The following is a 19,141-nucleotide window of genomic DNA, read 5'->3' as shown; positions in this document are numbered from 1 at the left end:
TCTTCCCTTCCAGATTCAGCAGGAACCGATATTTGTCATAACTTGAAGCCTGGTGGTTTTATGGTCGTGAAAAGCTATGTCAGTAAAACCTGAAGGAAAGAGCACCTGAATCCACGCTTCACACTGCAAAAGAGACCGGACCAGCGCCTAGTCGCAGCAGTGATTAAAGAAAAATGTTGTTGTTGTTTTTGGTCCTGGGGCTGGGGGTCATCCTCGCCCCTACCTCCTCGGCCCCTATTGTAAATAAGAATTCCGGTGCCACTATTCTCTGGGTAAACCCAACGGCCCCGGTAAATATCTGGCGATTTGATTTCTGCGATGTAGTCAGGTGCCCCGAGACTCAGCGGGTGGTAGAGGGAATTATCCAGTATTATACTGTATATGTGTTAGAAGTCTTCTCCATAGAAACACAAACAGCCCCAAGGACAAATTTATGGTTAGAATGGGTCAGATACAATGTGCGAGTCCAGAGTATCTCTGTAGGATGTATTGCTTGTGCTGCAGCGAATACACATCTATACACACATGCATTGTTTTTTCCTGATGACAATACCACTGCCTGTGTTATGAATCTGTTGAAGGGTCTAAAGCCCACTGATTGTTCAGATTATGTCCCACTAATTCATGAAGAACCCACACTAAAGGTCCCAGGGGGGATAACCGTATTAGCCGATAATTATACCTGCTATAATACCCACGACACTACAGGTACACCAGTAGGGGTCTTCGAGGCAGGTTTCTGCAAAGAGAACAGTTCCCTAGATACTGACTTGCTAGCTAATCATACACAGTATATGTACGACATTTATTGGTTATGTGGAGATGGTAAGCTCCGTCCTAGGTTGCCTAATGCCTGGACAGGTCAATGTACCCTTGTTAAATTAGCTATGCAGTTCAATTCAAGATTTTACCTTGGGATCCGGAGACACCTGATGAATATACCAGAACGAGGAGAAGTCTCGATCAGCTCCACATGAGTTATGAAGAAGATCCATTAGTATATGTTGATGCTATTGCAGTGCCAAGGGGGGTGCCTGACCAATTTAAAGCCCAGAATCAGATCTATGCTAGCTTTGCTTCTTTAATCCACAGGTGCAGATTAATAAAAATGTTGATTGGATCAATTATATATATATATTACAGTGAACAAAGGTTTGTCAATTTTATCTGTGATGCTTTCCAAGGTATAGTTGAGGAGTTGCGCCCTAACACTAGAATGACCCTCCAAAACCGACTCGCCCTTGATATGATCTTAGCTGAGAAAGGAGGAGTCTGTGGGATGGTGGGAGAGGAATGTTGTACCTATATCCCTCAGAACTCTGGGGTAAATGGAAAGACCATGATAGCCCTTAAAAAGATAAATGGGTTAGCAGCAGAATTAAAAACTAATGTTGGAGTAGACACATCATTCTTTTCCGGTTGGTTGGGTGGGCTTAAAGGATTCCTTCAACAAGCTTGTCTGGTACTGATTGCCCTGCTTGTAGTTAGATCGATAATCCTCTGTTGTGTTATCCCTTTGTATAAAAAGGTTATTGCTGAAGCAACTCCGACTGGCACCTTCCTCAACCAAGAAGTAGGCCCACCAGAGTACGATGGCACTGATCCGATCCAGGGGAGATCCCTAAGTACGTCCCCTTCAAGAAGTTAGACAAAACCCCCAATTCTCAGATGATGCTAAGAGATTTAGTTTAGGGACAGCGGGAGAACTCCATGTGAAGCTAGTGAAGGGTTCAGCTGCCTGGAGGCCTCTCACAAGGGGAGAGCTTCTGAGGTATCTGGATGAAGAAATCCACCTCCCCTTTCCCCATCACATGGACAGTCTCGAAGGATCTTTCTTTTTAGGGAAAAACTTAGTGTTTAGGGGGGATTGTCAAGGTGAAAATATATTTTCTTTATACACTTTTGTACTTTTATATTCTTATGCTGTGAAACAATAAGTTTTTCCCTTTATGCTTGCTAATGCAAATGTAACTGTATTTAACATGGCTGCCAGTATTCACCTTTGCCCTAATTCTGCTTCTGCTATAGAAGCAAGTTTCACATTCCAGAAGCTAAGTATCATTTTTGTTGAAGTCGAAACTTAAAGTGATGTGGAGAAAGGAGGATCCATCAAATGAGCCAGGACCAACCAGAAAGACTGAATACTAGATATATTGGTTAAACCCCGCCTAACCCCGCCCTCTGCACACCTTCCCCCAATAGATCATATAATGCTGTATATAGGAAATAAAGTCAGTTGCTGTGACGTTGCTACACCTTGTAGACACACGAGCATGCACTGAGTGTGAACCAGCCTTTGTCTGACTCATTCTTATCCGGTACCAATGCTCTTATTCTGATTTGGAATGACTGGTGAAGGAAGGGTATTGTCGTGACGACCCCGACAATTGTGCCACAGTTGTTTACAGATCAGTGACCTCCGACCGACTATCTTTGCTTCGGAGAGACTCTCCCTCTCTAACATGCTTTTATATGCAGTTTTTCATCAGCATTATTTACTGTTCCAACCTTTTGTTAACCTCGTCCCATCTGTTCTGAGATGCGTCGTGGCCATCAACTTGTAAATTAATTTTTACAAACAAACTAGAGAAATGTCCGATGTTTGATCTGTTCTGCGTGATATAATATTTAGAGGGGTTGTGCATATCAATGTATTAACACACGATGTCTCCCTTGGCTATTTCTTGGGTGATCCACAACTTACTGAAAAGGTGGTCGCGCTATCGGCTGCTACTTGATTTGCTTCACATGAAACCTGTTCATCCAGTCTAGTCACCTGAAATCTGGGGCTCCACCTTTCCCCCCCCCCCCCCCCCCAAGTCCCTGGCTTTCTAGTATGTCTTCTGTCTATATCTAACAATAATGGCTGAAATAAACCGGACACCTCCAGACGTAGCGTAAAACCATATTAAAAGGTAGAATTTATTTTCCTACATAAAGTTGGCGGTGGCTCAGTCATCACACAAGGCACAGACCCTGAACCGCAGCTGTATACTGAGAAGTGCTGATCCCTGACGGGTGCGGGGTTCCCCCTGTATATTGCAATATGGCAGCTGCTCCACAGACGACCAGGGCGGTGCAGAGTATATGACTTATTGAAGACACTTTTACATCTCTATACAGCTTGTCACTCCCATGTTTATGCTTTTATGATGGGCGCTGGGTGTTAATCATTGTGTCTCCAAATCAGAGTAACACACATGTACTGATAATGTGTAAATGCTATAAGGTAGAGTCGCTCTGCAGCCATTGTGGAGTCATCAGTGGCACAAAGGTGGCGGCTCCATATCCCGGGGTCTGCGTCTGACCACCACACATTCAGATCCAGATTCAAGAATGTCCAGGAGAGCGACTAATAAATAAGTGGAGGATTTGCCGAAGGTCCTGTGGGTCTTGGCACGTAACGACACTCAGTAATCCATGTTGCACTCATCACCATCATACCAGTCAGACGGGGCATCAGTGCCAAAGAAACGGTCCCCGAAATTACCTGCAGAGGCAATAAAGTGTTACATGACCATATGGCACGGAGACACAGAATCTGTCCCGTTCTAGGGCGATACGGAAATGATGAATGGATCACCCCCTCCGGTAACACCCTCATTCTCACCGATGCCTGGGATTATATGAAACTCCTGGTTGACGCGTTTATCCACGGCAGTGGTGATGATGCGGACTCGTGGGAACGCGTATGCCACAGAGTGGACACCCATCTCTGCCATCAGCAATGAAATCAAGAAGATCTTGTCCTCTTGGACATCATGATCCTAGAAGATGAAATAGAGGACATGACCGGGGGGAAAAAAAAAAATACACAACCACCACCTGAGGAATCAACAACAGATGGAGGACACAGCCAGGAGAGAAGCAGAGATGATAACCACATCACACGGGACATCACTTACCAGGAGGACACGTATGGCCATCATGGCAGCAGCCCCGGTTGACACAGTGCTGTCCATCAGAATGACATAATCCTCGCTGATCTCTTTTGGCAGTCGCAGGTAATGAAGCTATAAGGTGTAGAGTCAATGATTAGTCACCGGGACAAGCGGGAGGGTCGGGTGCAGGAGATGCCACAAATGCTGCTCCTACCACTGACCCTCCTCTGTTATATGTCACAAACGTCATTGCCCGTAGTACGTGGCTCACATGCGTGTAACATTCACCCTCACCTCTGGTTCTCCTGTATTGTGATTGGTCTGGATCAGGATCTTGCCCAGGCGGATGTCCTTACACACAGCGGTGAGGGCCTGCTCCATGGTCTCTCCAGCTCGCAGAATAGAGACCCCTGTGATCTGGAATCAAAGAACAGGTCTTGTCCCTAAAGAATGCTATGATCCTAAGTAACTCAACTTCCAGAGTGTTAACCACATAAAGATATCATTCCTATCAGTACACGACCATTACTGGCACGCTTCTGCTTCTGCCCAGGTTCCTGGCTATCTGTGAAGTTCTGAAGGATCTCCTAAGACCACAGTCACATCCACCACCACCATGTAAGTGGTTGTGACAGAACGACACATGTTACCATACATGTGCCAGTGGCGTCCATGTTCAGTAGTTTTTTTTTCATCCAGCTAAGCGTGTCTGGAGATCTGCACACTTCAATACGTACCCGCTGACGATGAAATCTTTTGCCCTGATACAATGTCCCCTGTGGGGTCTCCACCGTCACGGGCTGAAAAGGGAAGGAAAAGAGCAATAATACTGTACCTGCAGGGAATGGAGTCCACAGTCAGAGACTGAGGGAGGCGGCGCAGTCACAGACACGCATCACCTACGTTGAGAGGGAGGAAGGAGAGCGCGTGCTCGATCAGGAGACGCATCAGGCGCTTTGAGTAGAAGATGAACTCATCTCGATTGGTGTCCTTGTTCCTGGGCGAAGCAGTATTTTATTATTGGAGACCGCAGTGGGGGTTGTGGTTGGGGTGACTCACGTGTACGGATCTTACCGGATAATGGTGTGCATCCCGCGCACTTGTGGGGTACTCTCAAGAACACTCAGAGTATCCGGAAGAGGCTGCCCCTGATGAGCTGAGGCTAGTGCCGCTCTGATGGCAGAGATGGGGGAAGGGATCAGACAAACCAGAAAAAGAAAAAAAAACAACCCAAAAATCACTATCACAAACCAAAGACATGCACTATAACACAACGGTTATATCCCCACGCAACAATCTGAGGCTTAAAGTGACTCCATGTCATCTCACGCACACCGCAGACCCTAAACGTGCTGTTAGTTGTGCTCTGAAACATCGTTAACATTAGAGGCTGGGAACAATAATGAGGCCAAAAGATGAAAGACACGAGGAGGCTGGTAAATGAAAGACAGGAGGAAGGTTAGAACACGGCTCATCGCATCTTCCTTTATTTCCTAAACACAATGTGCAGTCCAGCCATGCTGAAATATCACAACTGCCTCCAGTGGAGGCTGCGAGGATCTGTACCATAAACCATCAACCTCAGATCTACATAATGCCTCCAAAAGCCTGGCTGCATTAGGATCATACATTTATTCTGTGTGCACATTCATAACACAGAAGACACACTGATCCAGCTCCAACATCCAATAAAACGTAGCAGACAAGAACCAGCCTAAACCCTTCAAACATGGTCCAACCCAACGGACACAGCAAGACAACGAGCATCCCAACAACTTCCAGCAGTAATGGTCACCGCAAGACAATGAACATCCCAATAACTCCCAACATCAATGGTCACTGCAAGACAATGAGTATTCCAACAACTTCCAACATCAATGGTCACCACAAGACAATGAACATCCCAATAACTTCCAACATCAATGGTCACTGCAAGACAATGAGTATTCCAACAACTTCCATCATCAAGGGTCACTGCAAGACAATGAGCATCCCAACAACTTCCAACATCAATGGTCACTGCAAGACAATGAGCATCCCAACAACTTCCAACAGTAATGGTCACCGCAAGACAATGAACATCCCAATAACTCCCAACATCAATCATTACTGCAAGACAATGAGCATCCCAACAACTTCCATCATCAATGGTCACCGCAAGACAATGAGCATCCCAACAACTTCCAACAGTAATGGTCACCGCAAGACAATGAACATCCCAATAACTCCCAACATCAATGGTCACTGCAAGACAATGAGCATCCCAACAACTTCCAACATCAATGGTCACCGCAATACAATGAACATCACAATAACTCTCATCATCAATGGTCACTGCAAGACAATGAGCATCCCAACAACTTCCAACATCAATGGTCACCGCAAGACAATGAACATCACAATAACTCCCATCATCAATGGTCACTGCAAGACAACGAGGATCCCAACAACTTCCAACATCAATGGTCACTGCAAGACAATGAGCATCCCAACAACTTCCAACAGTAATGGTCACCGCAAGACAATGAACATCCCAATAACTCCCAACATCAATGGTCACTGCAAGACAATGAGCATCCCAACAACTTCCATCATCAATGGTCACCGCAAGACAATGAACATCCCAATAACTCCCAACATCAATGGTCACTGCAAGACAATGAGCATCCCAACAACTTCCAACAGTAACGGTCACTGCAAGACAATGAACATCCCAATAACTCCCAACATCAATGGTCACTGCAAGACAATGAGCATCCCAACAACTTCCAGCAGTAATGGTCACCGCAAGACAATGAACATCCCAATAACTCCCAACATCAATGGTCACTGCAAGACAATGAGCATCCCAACAACTTCCAACATCAATGGTCACTGCAAGACAACGAGCATCCCAACAACTTCCAACATCAATGGTCACCGCAAGACAATGAACATCACAATAACTCCCATCATCAATGGTCACTGCAAGACAACGAGCATCCCAACAACTTCCAGCAGTAATGGTCACCGCAAGACAATGAACATCCCAATAACTCCCAACATCAATGGTCACTGCAAGACAATGAGCATCCCAACAACTTCCAACAGTAATGGTCACCGCAAGACAATGAACATCCCAATAACTCCCAACATCAATGGTCACTGCAAGACAATGAGCATCCCAACAACTTCCAACAGTAATGGTCACCGCAAGACAATGAACATCCCAATAACTCCCAACATCAATGGTCACTGCAAGACAATGAGCATCCCAACAACTTCCATCATCAATGGTCACCGCAAGATAATGAACATCCCAATAACGCCCAACATCAACGGTCACTGCAAGACAATGAGCATCCCAACAACTTCCATCATCAATGGTCACTGCAAGACAATGAGCATCCCAACAACTTCCAACAGTAATGGTCACCGCAAGACAATAAACATCCCAATAACTCCCAACATCAATGGTCATTGCAAGACAATGAGCATCCCAACAACTTCCATCATCAATGGTCACCGCAAGACAATGAACATCCCAATAACTCCCAACATCAATGGTCACTGCAAGACATTGAGCATCCCAACAACTTCCATCATCAATGGTCACTGCAAAACAATGAGCAAAAAATGCAAACTTGAAAACACGAAATTTGAACTGCATCACTGCACTAGAAATATGAAAAATGAGAGCTTTTAGCGCATAAAAATGGCCATATTTATGTGTACCTCGTAGCCACTTTACGGCATCTCTCTTATACGAGGTCCTACACTTGACTTACCTCACCGAGAATAAACGTCTCCATCTGAATGGGTACATGTGAAACCTCTTCTTGGACTCAAATTCTCTCTTTCTGTGGAGGGGTATTGGACCTACTATAATTAAAACACCTGTGGCTAGGAGGCGGGGAGTGCACGATCAGAAGGCTAAAGAATACATTTCAAAAACCTGACCTGCACATCCAAACATAGACTGAGTGTGAACAGGTGCTGAACCCAGAGTCGCCAACTCGTATATAGTTAAGTAAAAAGGGCAGCACACTGCAGCGCCAAAACATGCAAACTTGAAAACACGAAATTTGAACTGCATCACTGCACTAGAAATATGAAAAATGAGAGCTTTTAGCGCATAAAAATGGCCATATTTATGTGTACCTCGTAGCCACTTTACGGCATCTCTCTTATACGAGGTCCTACGCTTGACCTACCTCACCGAGAATAAACGTCTCCATCTGAATGGGTACATGTGAAACCTCTTCTTGGACTCAAATTCTCTCTTTCTGTGGAGGGGTATTGGACCTACTATAATTAAAACACCTGTGGCTAGGAGGCGGGGAGTGCACGATCAGAAGGCTAAAGAATACATTTCAAAAACCTGACCTGCACATCCAAACATAGACTGAGTGTGAACAGGTGCTGAACCCAGAGTCGCCAACTCGTATATAGTTAAGTAAAAAGGGCAGCACACTGCAGCGCCAAAACATGCAAACTTGAAAACACGAAATTTGAACTGCATCACTGCACTAGAAATATGAAAAATGAGAGCTTTTAGCGCATAAAAATGGCCATATTTATGTGTACCTCGTAGCCACTTTACGGCATCTCTCTTATACGAGGTCCTACGCTTGACCTACCTCACCGAGAATAAACGTCTCCATCTGAATGGGTACATGTGAAACCTCTTCTTGGACTCAAATTCTCTCTTTCTGTGGAGGGGTATTGGACCTACTATAATTAAAACACCTGTGGCTAGGAGGCGGGGAGTGCACGATCAGAAGGCTAAAGAATACATTTCAAAAACCTGACCTGCACATCCAAACATAGACTGAGTGTGAACAGGTGCTGAACCCAGAGTCGCCAACTCGTATATAGTTAAGTAAAAAGGGCAGCACACTGCAGCGCCAAAACATGCAAACTTGAAAACACGAAATTTGAACTGCATCACTGCACTAGAAATATGAAAAATGAGAGCTTTTAGCGCATAAAAATGGCCATATTTATGTGTACCTCGTAGCCACTTTACGGCATCTCTCTTATACGAGGTCCTACGCTTGACCTACCTCACCGAGAATAAACGTCTCCATCTGAATGGGTACATGTGAAACCTCTTCTTGGACTCAAATTCTCTCTTTCTGTGGAGGGGTATTGGACCTACTATAATTAAAACACCTGTGGCTAGGAGGCGGGGAGTGCACGATCAGAAGGCTAAAGAATACATTTCAAAAACCTGACCTGCACATCCAAACATAGACTGAGTGTGAACAGGTGCTGAACCCAGAGTCGCCAACTCGTATATAGTTAAGTAAAAAGGGCAGCACACTGCAGCGCCAAAACATGCAAACTTGAAAACACGAAATTTGAACTGCATCACTGCACTAGAAATATGAAAAATGAGAGCTTTTAGCGCATAAAAATGGCCATATTTATGTGTACCTCGTAGCCACTTTACGGCATCTCTCTTATACGAGGTCCTACGCTTGACCTAGAGAGAATTTGAGTCCAAGAAGAGGTTTCACATGTACCCATTCAGATGGAGACGTTTATTCTCGGTGAGGTAGGTCAAGCGTAGGACCTCGTATAAGAGAGATGCCGTAAAGTGGCTACGAGGTACACATAAATATGGCCATTTTTATGCGCTAAAAGCTCTCATTTTTCATATTTCTAGTGCAGTGATGCAGTTCAAATTTCGTGTTTTCAAGTTTGCATGTTTTGGCGCTGCAGTGTGCTGCACTTTTTACTTAACTATATACGAGTTGGCGACTCTGGGTTCAGCACCTGTTCACACTCAGTCTATGTTTGGATGTGCAGGTCAGGTTTTTGAAATGCAAAACAATGAGCATCCCAACAACTTCCAACAGTAATGGTCACCGCAAGACAATAAACATCCCAATAACTCCCAACATCAATGGTCACTGCAAGACAATGAGCATCCCAACAACTTCCAACAGTAATGGTCACCGCAAGACAAAGAACATCCCAATAACTCCCAACATCAACGGTCACCACAAGACAATGAGCATCCCAACAACTCCCAACATCAACGGTCACCACAAGACAACGAGCATCCTAACAACTTCCAACAGTAATGGTCACCGCAAGACAATGAACATCCCAATAACTCCCAACATCAACGGTCACCACAAGACAATGAGCAACCCAACAACTCCCAACATGGTTACAAGCCAACATCAATGGTCACTGCAAGACAATGAGCATCCCAACAACTCCCAACATGGTCCAACCCAAAATCAATGGTCACCGCAAGATATTGAGCATCCCATCAACTTCCAACATCAATGGTCACCACAAGACAATTAGCATCTCAACAACTTTCAACATCAATGGTCACCTTAAGACAATGAGCATCCCAACAACTCCCAACTTGGTCTAAGCCAACAATAACGATCACCGCAAGACAATGAGCAACCCACCAACTCCCAAAACGGTCCAACCCAACATCAATGGTCACTGCAAGACAATGAGCATCCCAACAACTTCCAACATGGTCCAACCCAACGGACCCAGCAAGACAACGAGCATCCCAACAAATTCAAACATCAATGTTCACCGCAAGATAATGAGGATTCCAACAACTCCCAACATCAATCGAGACTACAAAACAACGAGAATCCGAACATGGTCCAAACCAACATCAATGATCACCGCAGGACAATGAGCATCCCAACAACTCCCACCATGGTCTAATCCGACATCAATGGTCACTGCAAGACAATGAGCATCACAACAACTCCCAATACGGTCTAATCCAACATCAAAGGTCACCGCAAGACAATGAGAATTCCAACAACTCCCAATATGTTCCAAGCCAACAATAACGATCACCACAAGACAACGAGCAACCCAACAACTCCCAAAAGGGTCCAACCCAACATCAAAAATCATTACAAGTCACTAAAAATGCCAACAACTGGGTCTAGTTCAACATCAAGTCACTACAAAACAACAACGAGCCCAACGACCCTGATCCAACACAATATCTACAGTCATTAAAAGACAATGAGCAGCCCATTGACAGCCTTCATCCCAAACAGCAGCCCAACTTCAATGGTCAATATAGAACAACAACCTGCCTAGCAACTCCCAACTCATCTTCAATTGTTGCTGCACAATATCAACCAACTACGAACACACAACAGCCCAACCCAACTACTATTTACAGTACGATGACCAGTTCAATCACTTCACCTGGAAAGAAAGGTTCTTCCGTCGTTGCTACTCGACCCAACACCTCCAGGCACCAAAGAAAAAACTGGTGAGCTCAAAATGTGCCATCACCACCAAGCCAAACATCAAAGCACAACATAAGCCACCCCAACATCCCGTGTAATCAGAGGTCAGCAGACAAGAACTGCAAGACACTTTTCAATCCAGAAGCAGCCAGAATAACCCTGAACCCGACATCTCCACATGGCTCCTCTCTTATTCAGTCCTTGGATCTCAAGAGGAGACATGACATAAAATAGTATCCAAGTCAGTCACGGAGGAGCAGCACAGACTACACAGCTCCAAGCAGTCACACCATCAGCATGGTGGAGTTGTATGTGCTTGGCATGCATTGTTAACACAGCTGTGGAAAGTCACACATGCAGAAAACAGGCGGCTCACATATCCCAGCGCTGCATCCTCTGCACAGTACGGCAGGAGAAGACATGGAGACACGATAAAAGGAAGAGACAAGAAATGAGGTAATGACTATGGAGATCTGGAGTCCCTACTACAGGAGACAATGTTAGAGTAGCACCACCAGCACCGAGGAGTAGCCCCGCCGGCACCGAGGAGTAGCATAGAGCGCACTGAGGAGTAGCACAGTGGGCACCGAGGAGTAGCACAGTGGGCACCGAAGAGTAGCACCGCCGGCACCGAGGAGTAGCACCACCGGAACCGAGGAGTAGCACCGCCGGCACCGAGGAGTAGCACAGTGGGCACCGAGGAGTAGCACCGCCGGCACCGAGGAGTAGCATAGAGCGCACTGAGGAGTAGCACAGTGGGCACCGAAGAGTAGCACCGCCGGCACCGAGGAGTAGCACCACCGGAACCGAGGAGTAGCACCGCCGGCACCGAGGAGTAGCACAGTGGGCACCGAGGAGTAGCACAGTGGGCACCGAGGAGTAGCACAGTGGGCACCGAGGAGTAGCACCACCGGCACCGAGGAGTAGCACCACCGGCACCGAGGAGTAACACAGTGGGCACCGAGGAGTAGCACCGCCGGCACCGAGGAGTAGCATAGAGCGCACTGAGGAGTACCACAGTGGGCACCGAGGAGTAGCATAGAGCGCACTGAGGAGTACCACAGTGGGCACCGAGGAGTAGCACCGCCGGCACCGAGGAGTAGCACAGTGGGCACCGAGGAGTAGCATAGAGCGCACTGAGGAGTAGCACAGTGGGCACCGAGGAGTAGCACAGTGGGCACCGAAGAGTAGCACCGCCGGCACCGAGGAGTAGCACCACCGGAACCGAGGAGTAGCATAGAGCGCACTAAGGAGTAGCACAGTGGGCACCGAGGAGTAGCACAGTGGGCACCGAAGAGTAGCACCGCCGGCACCGAGGAGTAGCACCACCGGAACCGAGGAGTAGTACAGTGGGCACTGAGGAGTAGCACCGCCGGCACCGAGGAGTAGCATAGAGCGCACTGAGGAGTAGCACAGTGGGCACCGAGGAGTAGCACAGTGGGCACCGAGGAGTAGCACCGCCGGCACCGAGGAGTAGCACCACCGGCACCGAGGAGTAGCACGGTGGGCACCGAAGAGTAGCACCGCCGGCACCGAGGAGTAGCACCACCGGCACCGAGGAGTAACACAGTGGGCACCGAGGAGTAGCACCGCCGGCACCGAGGAGTAGCATAGAGCGCACTGAGGAGTACCACAGTGGGCACCGAGGAGTAGCACAGTGGGCACCGAGGAGTAGCATAGAGCGCACTGAGGAGTACCACAGTGGGCACCGAGGAGTAGCACCGCCGGCACCGAGGAGTAGCATAGAGCGCACCGAGGAGTAGCACAGTGGGCACCGAGGAGTAGCACAGTGGGCACCGAGGAGTAGCACAGTGGGCACCGAGGAGTAGCACAGTGGGCACCGAGGAGTAGCACAGTGGGCACTGAGGAGTAGCACAGTGGGCACCGAGGAGTAGCACCGCCGGCACCGAGGAGTAGCATAGAGCGCACTGAGGAGTACCACAGTGGGCACCGAGGAGTAGCACAGTGGGCACCGAGGAGTAGCATAGAGCGCACTGAGGAGTAGCACAGTGGGCACCGAGGAGTAGCACAGTGGGCACCGAAGAGTAGCACCGCCGGCACCGAGGAGTAGCATCACCGGAACCGAGGAGTAGCACAGTGGGCACTGAGGAGTAGCACCGCCGGCACCGAGGAGTAGCATAGAGCGCACTGAGGAGTAGCACAGTGGGCACCGAGGAGTAGCACAGTGGGCACCGAGGAGTAGCACCGCCGGCACCGAGGAGTAGCACCACCGGCACCGAGGAGTAGCACGGTGGGCACCGAAGAGTAGCACCGCCGGCACCGAGGAGTAGCACCACCGGCACCGAGGAGTAACACAGTGGGCACCGAGGAGTAGCACCGCCGGCACCGAGGAGTAGCATAGAGCGCACTGAGGAGTACCACAGTGGGCACCGAGGAGTAGCACAGTGGGCACCGAGGAGTAGCATAGAGCGCACTGAGGAGTACCACAGTGGGCACCGAGGAGTAGCACCGCCGGCACCGAGGAGTAGCATAGAGTGCACCGAGGAGTAGCACAGTGGGCACCGAGGAGTAGCACAGTGGGCACCGAGGAGTAGCACAGTGGGCACCGAGGAGTAGCACAGTGGGCACTGAGGAGTAGCACAGTGGGCACTGAGGAGTAGCACAGTGGGCACTGAGGAGTAGCACAGTGGGCACTGAGGAGAAGCACAGTGGGCACTGAGGAGTAGCATAGTGGGCACTGAGGAGAAGCACAGTGGGCACTGAGGAGTAGCATAGTGGGCACTGAGGAGAAGCACAGTGGGCACTGAGGAGAAGCACAGTGGGCACTGAGGAGTAGCACAGTGGGCACTGAGGAGTAGCACAGTGGGCACTGAGGAGTAGCACAGTGGGCACTGAGGAGTAGCACAGTGGGCACTGAGGAGTAGCACAGTGGGCACTGAGGAGTAGCACAGTGGGCACTGAGGAGAAGCACAGTGGGCACTGAGGAGAAGCACAGTGGGCACTGAGGAGAAGCACAGTGGGCACTGAGGAGTAGCACAGTGGGCACTGAGGAGTAGCACAGTGGGCACTGAGGAGTAGCACAGTGGGCACTGAGGAGTAGCACAGTGGGCACTGAGGAGTAGCACAGTGGGCACTGAGGAGAAGCATAGTGGGCACTGAGGAGTAGCACAGTGGGCACTGAGGAGTAGCACAGTGGGCACTGAGGAGTAGCACAGTGGGCACTGAGGAGTAGCACAGTGGGCACTGAGGAGCATCACCGCCAGCACTGAAGAATTCTGGCCTTCACCATATTTTGCAGTTCATATAAATCAAACTCTCCTTATCCTGGACAATATTTAGTGAAGCCACAACCCCCCTTATTACACCCAACGCCCCACCACCCGCCATGTACGACCCACAATCCTACCTTACTGTGATCTCCCGCTGACACAAAGAACAGGTCAACCAAGGGTTAACGTCACAGCACGCAGGATCACACGATGGTTAGAGAGAGAGAAGGAAAACAACATGAAACAGGAATAAAGGAGCACAACGGAGGAGACAGCAAGACAGAGGGTGACAGCTGCGAGAGAGAGTGCCAAAGACAGAGGGATAATGATCGGGGAAGATGAGAGATGATGAGTGACGAGAACGCAGGAAGAAGAGTGATCATGAGGTAGAGAGCAGGAAGAAGAGCGATCATGAGGTAGAGACCGCAGGAAGAAGAGCGATCATGAGGTAGAGACCGCAGGAAGAAGAGCGATCATGAGGCAGAGAGCGCAGGTAGAGCGATCATGAGGTAGAGAGAGCAGGAAGAGCGATCATGAAGTAGAGAGCGCAGGTAGAGCGATCATGAGGTAGAGAGCAGGAAGAAGAGGGATCATGAGGTAGAGACCGCAGGAAGAGGAGCGATCATGAGGTAGAGAGCGCAGGAAGAGCGATCATGAGGTAGAGAGCGCAGGAAGAGCGATCATGAGGTAGAGAGCGCAGGAAGAGCGATCATGAGGTAGAGAGCAGGAAGAAGAGGGATCATGAGGTAGAGAGCAGGAAGAAGAGCGATCATGAGGTAGAGAGCGCAGGAAGAGCGATCATGAGGTAGAGAGCAGGAAGAAGAGCGATCATGAGGTAGAGAGCGCAAGAAGAAGAGCGATCATGAGGTAGAGAGCGCAGGAAGAAGAGCGATCATGAGGTAGAGAGTGCAGGAAGAGCGATCATGAGGTAGAGAGCGCAGGAAGAGCGATCATGAGGTAGAGAGCGCAGGAAGAAGAGGGATCATGTGGTAGAGAGCACAGGAAGAAGAGCAATCATGAGGTAGAGAGCGCAGGAAGAAGAGCGATCATGAGGTAGAGTGCAAGAAGAAGAGCGATCATGAGGTAGAGAGCGCAAGAAGAAGAGCGATCATGTGGTAGAGAGCACAGGAAGAAGAGCAATCATGAGGTAGAGAGCGCAGGAAGAAGAGCGATCATGAGGTAGAGAGAGCAGGAAGAAGAGCGATCATGAGGTAGAGACCGCAGGAAGAAGAGCGATCATGAGGTAGAGAGAGCAGGAAGAAGAGCAATCATGAGGTAGAGACCGCAGGAAGAAGAGCGATCATGAGGTAGAGAGCGCAGGAAGAAGAGGGATCATGAGGTAGAGAGCAGGAAGAAGAGCGATCATGAGGTAGAGAGCAGGAAGAAGAGCGATCATGAGGTAGAGAGCAGGAAGAAGAGCGATCATGAGGTAGAGACCGCAGGAAGAAGAGCGATCAAGAGGTAGAGAGCAGGAAGAAGAGCGATCATGAGGTAGAGAGCGCAAGAAGAAGAGCGATCATGAGGTAGAGAGCGCAAGAAGAAGAGCGATCATGAGGTATAGAGTGCAGGAAGAAGAGCGATCAAGAGGTAGAGAGCAGGAAGAAGAGCGATGATGAGGTAGAGAGCGCAAGAAGAAGAGCGATCATGAGGTAGAGAGCGCAAGAAGAAGAGCGATCATGAGGTATAGAGTGCAGGAAGAAAAGCGATCATGGGGTAGAGAGCGCAGGAAGAAGAGCGATCAAGAGGTAGAGAGCGCAGGAAGTGATCATGAGGTAGAGAGTGCAGGAAGAAGAGCGATCATGAGGTAGAGAGTGCAGGAAGAAGAGGGATCATGTGGTAGAGAGCGCAGGAAGAGCGATCATAAGGTAGAGAGCGCAGGAAGAAGAGGGATCATGTGGTAGAGAGCGCAGTAAGAGCGATCATGAGGTAGAGAGCGCAGGAAGACGAGGGATCATGTGGTAGAGAGCGCAGGAAGAGCGATCATGAGGTAGAGAGCGCAGGAAGAAGAGCAATCATGAGGTAGAGTGTGCAGGAAGAAGAGCAATCATGAGGTAGAGAGCGCAGGAAGAAGAGCGATCATGTGGTAGAGAGCGCAGGAAGAGCGATCATGAGGTAGAGAGCGCAGGAATAAGAGCGATCATAAGGTAGAGAGTGCAGGAAGAAGAGCGATCATGTGATAGAGAGCGCAGGAAGAAGAGCGATCATGAGGTAGAGCGCGCAGGAAGAAGAGCGATCATGAGGTAGAGAGCGCAGGAAGAGCGATCATGAGGTAGAGAGCAGGAAGAAGAGGGATCATGAGGTAGAGAGCAGGAAGAAGAGCGATCATGAGGTAGAGAGAGCAGGAAGAAGAGCGATCATGAGGTAGAGAGCGCAGGAAGACGAGGGATCATGTGGTAGAGAGCGCAGGAAGAGCGATCATGAGGTAGAGAGCGCAGGAAGAAGAGCAATCATGAGGTAGAGTGTGCAGGAAGAAGAGCAATCATGAGGTAGAGAGCGCAGGAAGAAGAGCGATCATGTGGTAGAGAGCGCAGGAAGAGCGATCATGAGGTAGAGAGCGCAGGAATAAGAGCGATCATAAGGTAGAGAGTGCAGGAAGAAGAGCGATCATGTGATAGAGAGCGCAGGAAGAAGAGCGATCATGAGGTAGAGCGCGCAGGAAGAAGAGCGATCATGAGGTAGAGAGCGCAGGAAGAAGAGCGATCATGAGGTAGATAGCGCAGGAAGAGCGATCATGAGGTAGAGAGCAGGAAGAAGAGGGATCATGAGGTAGAGAGCAGGAAGAAGAGCGATCATGAGGTAGAGAGCGCAGGAAGAGCAATCATGAGGTAGAGAGCGCAAGAAGAAGAGCGATCATGTGGTAGAGAGCACAGGAAGAAGAGCAATCATGAGGTAGAGAGCGCAGGAAGAAGAGCGATCATGAGGTAGAGAGAGCAGGAAGAAGAGCGATCATGAGGTAGAGACCGCAGGAAGAAGAGCGATCATGAGGTAGAGAGAGCAGGAAGAAGAGCGATCATGAGGTAGAGACCGCAGGAAGAAGAGCGATCATGAGGTAGAGAGCGCAGGAAGAAGAGGGATCATGAGGTAGAGAGCAGGAAGAAGAGCGATCATGAGGTAGAGAGCAGGAAGAAGAGCGATCATGAGGTAGAGAGCAGGAAGAAGAGCGATCATGAGGTAGAGACCGCAGGAAGAAGAGCGATCAAGAGGTAGAGAGCAGGAAGAAGAGCGATCATGAGGTAGAGAGCGCAAGAAGAAGAGCGATCATGAGGTAGAGAGCGCAAGAAGAAGAGCGATCATGAGGTATAGAGTGCAGGAAGAAGAGCGATCAAGAGGTAGAGAGCAGGAAGAAGAGCGATCATGAGGTAGAGAGCGCAAGAAGAAGAGCGATCATGAGGTAGAGAGCGCAAGAAGAAGAGCGATCATGAGGTATAGAGTGCAGGAAGAAAAGCGATCATGGGGTAGAGAGCGCAGGAAGAAGAGCGATCAAGAGGTAGAGAGCGCAGGAAGTGATCATGAGGTAGAGAGTGCAGGAAGAAGAGCGATCATGAGGTAGAGAGTGCAGGAAGAAGAGGGATCATGTGGTAGAGAGCGCAGGAAGAGCGATCATAAGGTAGAGAGCGCAGGAAGAAGAGGGATCATGTGGTAGAGAGCGCAGTAAGAGCGATCATGAGGTAGAGAGCGCAGGAAGACGAGGGATCATGTGGTAGAGAGCGCAGGAAGAGCGATCATGAGGTAGAGAGCGCAGGAAGAAGAGCAATCATGAGGTAGAGTGTGCAGGAAGAAGAGCAATCATGAGGTAGAGAGCGCAGGAAGAAGAGCGATCATGTGGTAGAGAGCGCAGGAAGAGCGATCATGAGGTAGAGAGCGCAGGAATAAGAGCGATCATAAGGTAGAGAGTGCAGGAAGAAGAGCGATCATGTGATAGAGAGCGCAGGAAGAAGAGCGATCATGAGGTAGAGCGCGCAGGAAGAAGAGTGATCATGAGGTAGAGAGCGCAGGAAGAAGAGCGATCATGAGGTAGATAGCGCAGGAAGAGCGATCATGAGGTAGAGAGCAGGAAGAAGAGGGATCATGAGGTAGAGAGCAGGAAGAAGAGCAATCATGAGGTAGAGAGCGCAGGAAGAGCGATCATGAGGTAGAGAGTGCAGGAAGAAGAGGGATCATGTGGTAGAGAGCACAGGAAGAAGAGCAATCATGAAGTAGAGAGCAGGAAGAAGAGCAATCATGAGGTAGAGAGCGCAGGAAGAAGAGGGATCATGAGGTAGAGAGCGCAGGAAGAAGAGCGATCATGAGGTAGAGAGCGCAGGAAGAAGAGCGATCATGAGGTAGAGAGCGCAGGAAGAAGAGCGATCATGAAGTAGAGAGCAGGAAGAAGAGCAATCATGAGGTAGAGAGCGCAGGAAGAAGAGGGATCATGAGGTAGAGAGCAGGAAGAAGAGGGATCATAAGGTAGAGAGCAGGAAGAAGAGCGATCATGAGGTAGAGAGCGCAGGAAGAAGAGCGATCATGAGGTAGAGAGCGCAGGAAGAAGAGTGATCATGTGGTAGAGAGCGCAGGAAGAGCGATCATGAGGTAGAGAGCGCAGGAAGAGCGATCATGAGGTAGAGAGCGCAGGAAGAAGAGGGATCATGTGGTAGAGAGCGCAGGAAGAGCGATCATGAGGTAGAGAGCGCAGGAAGACGAGGGATCATGTGGTAGAGAGCGCAGGAAGAGCGATCATGAGGTAGAGAGCGCAGGAAGAAGAGCAATCATGAGGTAGAGTGTGCAGGAAGAAGAGCAATCATGAGGTAGAGAGCGC

The 19,141-nt window shown here is 49.0% G+C and overlaps 1 protein-coding gene across 1 annotated transcript in view; it reads right to left on the bottom strand.

Annotated features, from left to right (window-relative positions):
* Window positions 1-2,893: 2,893 nt before the first annotated feature.
* The window catches only part of LOC138638896 (uridine-cytidine kinase-like 1), a 30,688-nt gene continuing 14,440 nt past the window's right edge, over window positions 2,894-19,141 (bottom strand). The window contains exons 8-15 of the mRNA XM_069728610.1: window positions 14,484-14,500; window positions 4,956-5,054; window positions 4,785-4,878; window positions 4,619-4,681; window positions 4,176-4,298; window positions 3,906-4,013; window positions 3,611-3,767; window positions 2,894-3,490 (exon numbers count right to left, since the gene is read on the bottom strand). Of these exons, the coding sequence (XP_069584711.1) occupies window positions 3,411-3,490; window positions 3,611-3,767; window positions 3,906-4,013; window positions 4,176-4,298; window positions 4,619-4,681; window positions 4,785-4,878; window positions 4,956-5,054; window positions 14,484-14,500 (741 nt within the window). The 3' untranslated portion in view covers window positions 2,894-3,410. The remainder of the gene's footprint in view (window positions 3,491-3,610; window positions 3,768-3,905; window positions 4,014-4,175; window positions 4,299-4,618; window positions 4,682-4,784; window positions 4,879-4,955; window positions 5,055-14,483; window positions 14,501-19,141) is intronic.

Source organism: Ranitomeya imitator, chromosome 5 (assembly GCF_032444005.1).
Source record: "Ranitomeya imitator isolate aRanImi1 chromosome 5, aRanImi1.pri, whole genome shotgun sequence".
In the NCBI taxonomy this organism is placed as follows: Eukaryota; Metazoa; Chordata; class Amphibia; order Anura; family Dendrobatidae; genus Ranitomeya; species Ranitomeya imitator.
The sequence above is the reverse complement of the archived record's forward strand: the minus strand, read 5'-3'. Positions and strand labels throughout refer to the sequence as shown.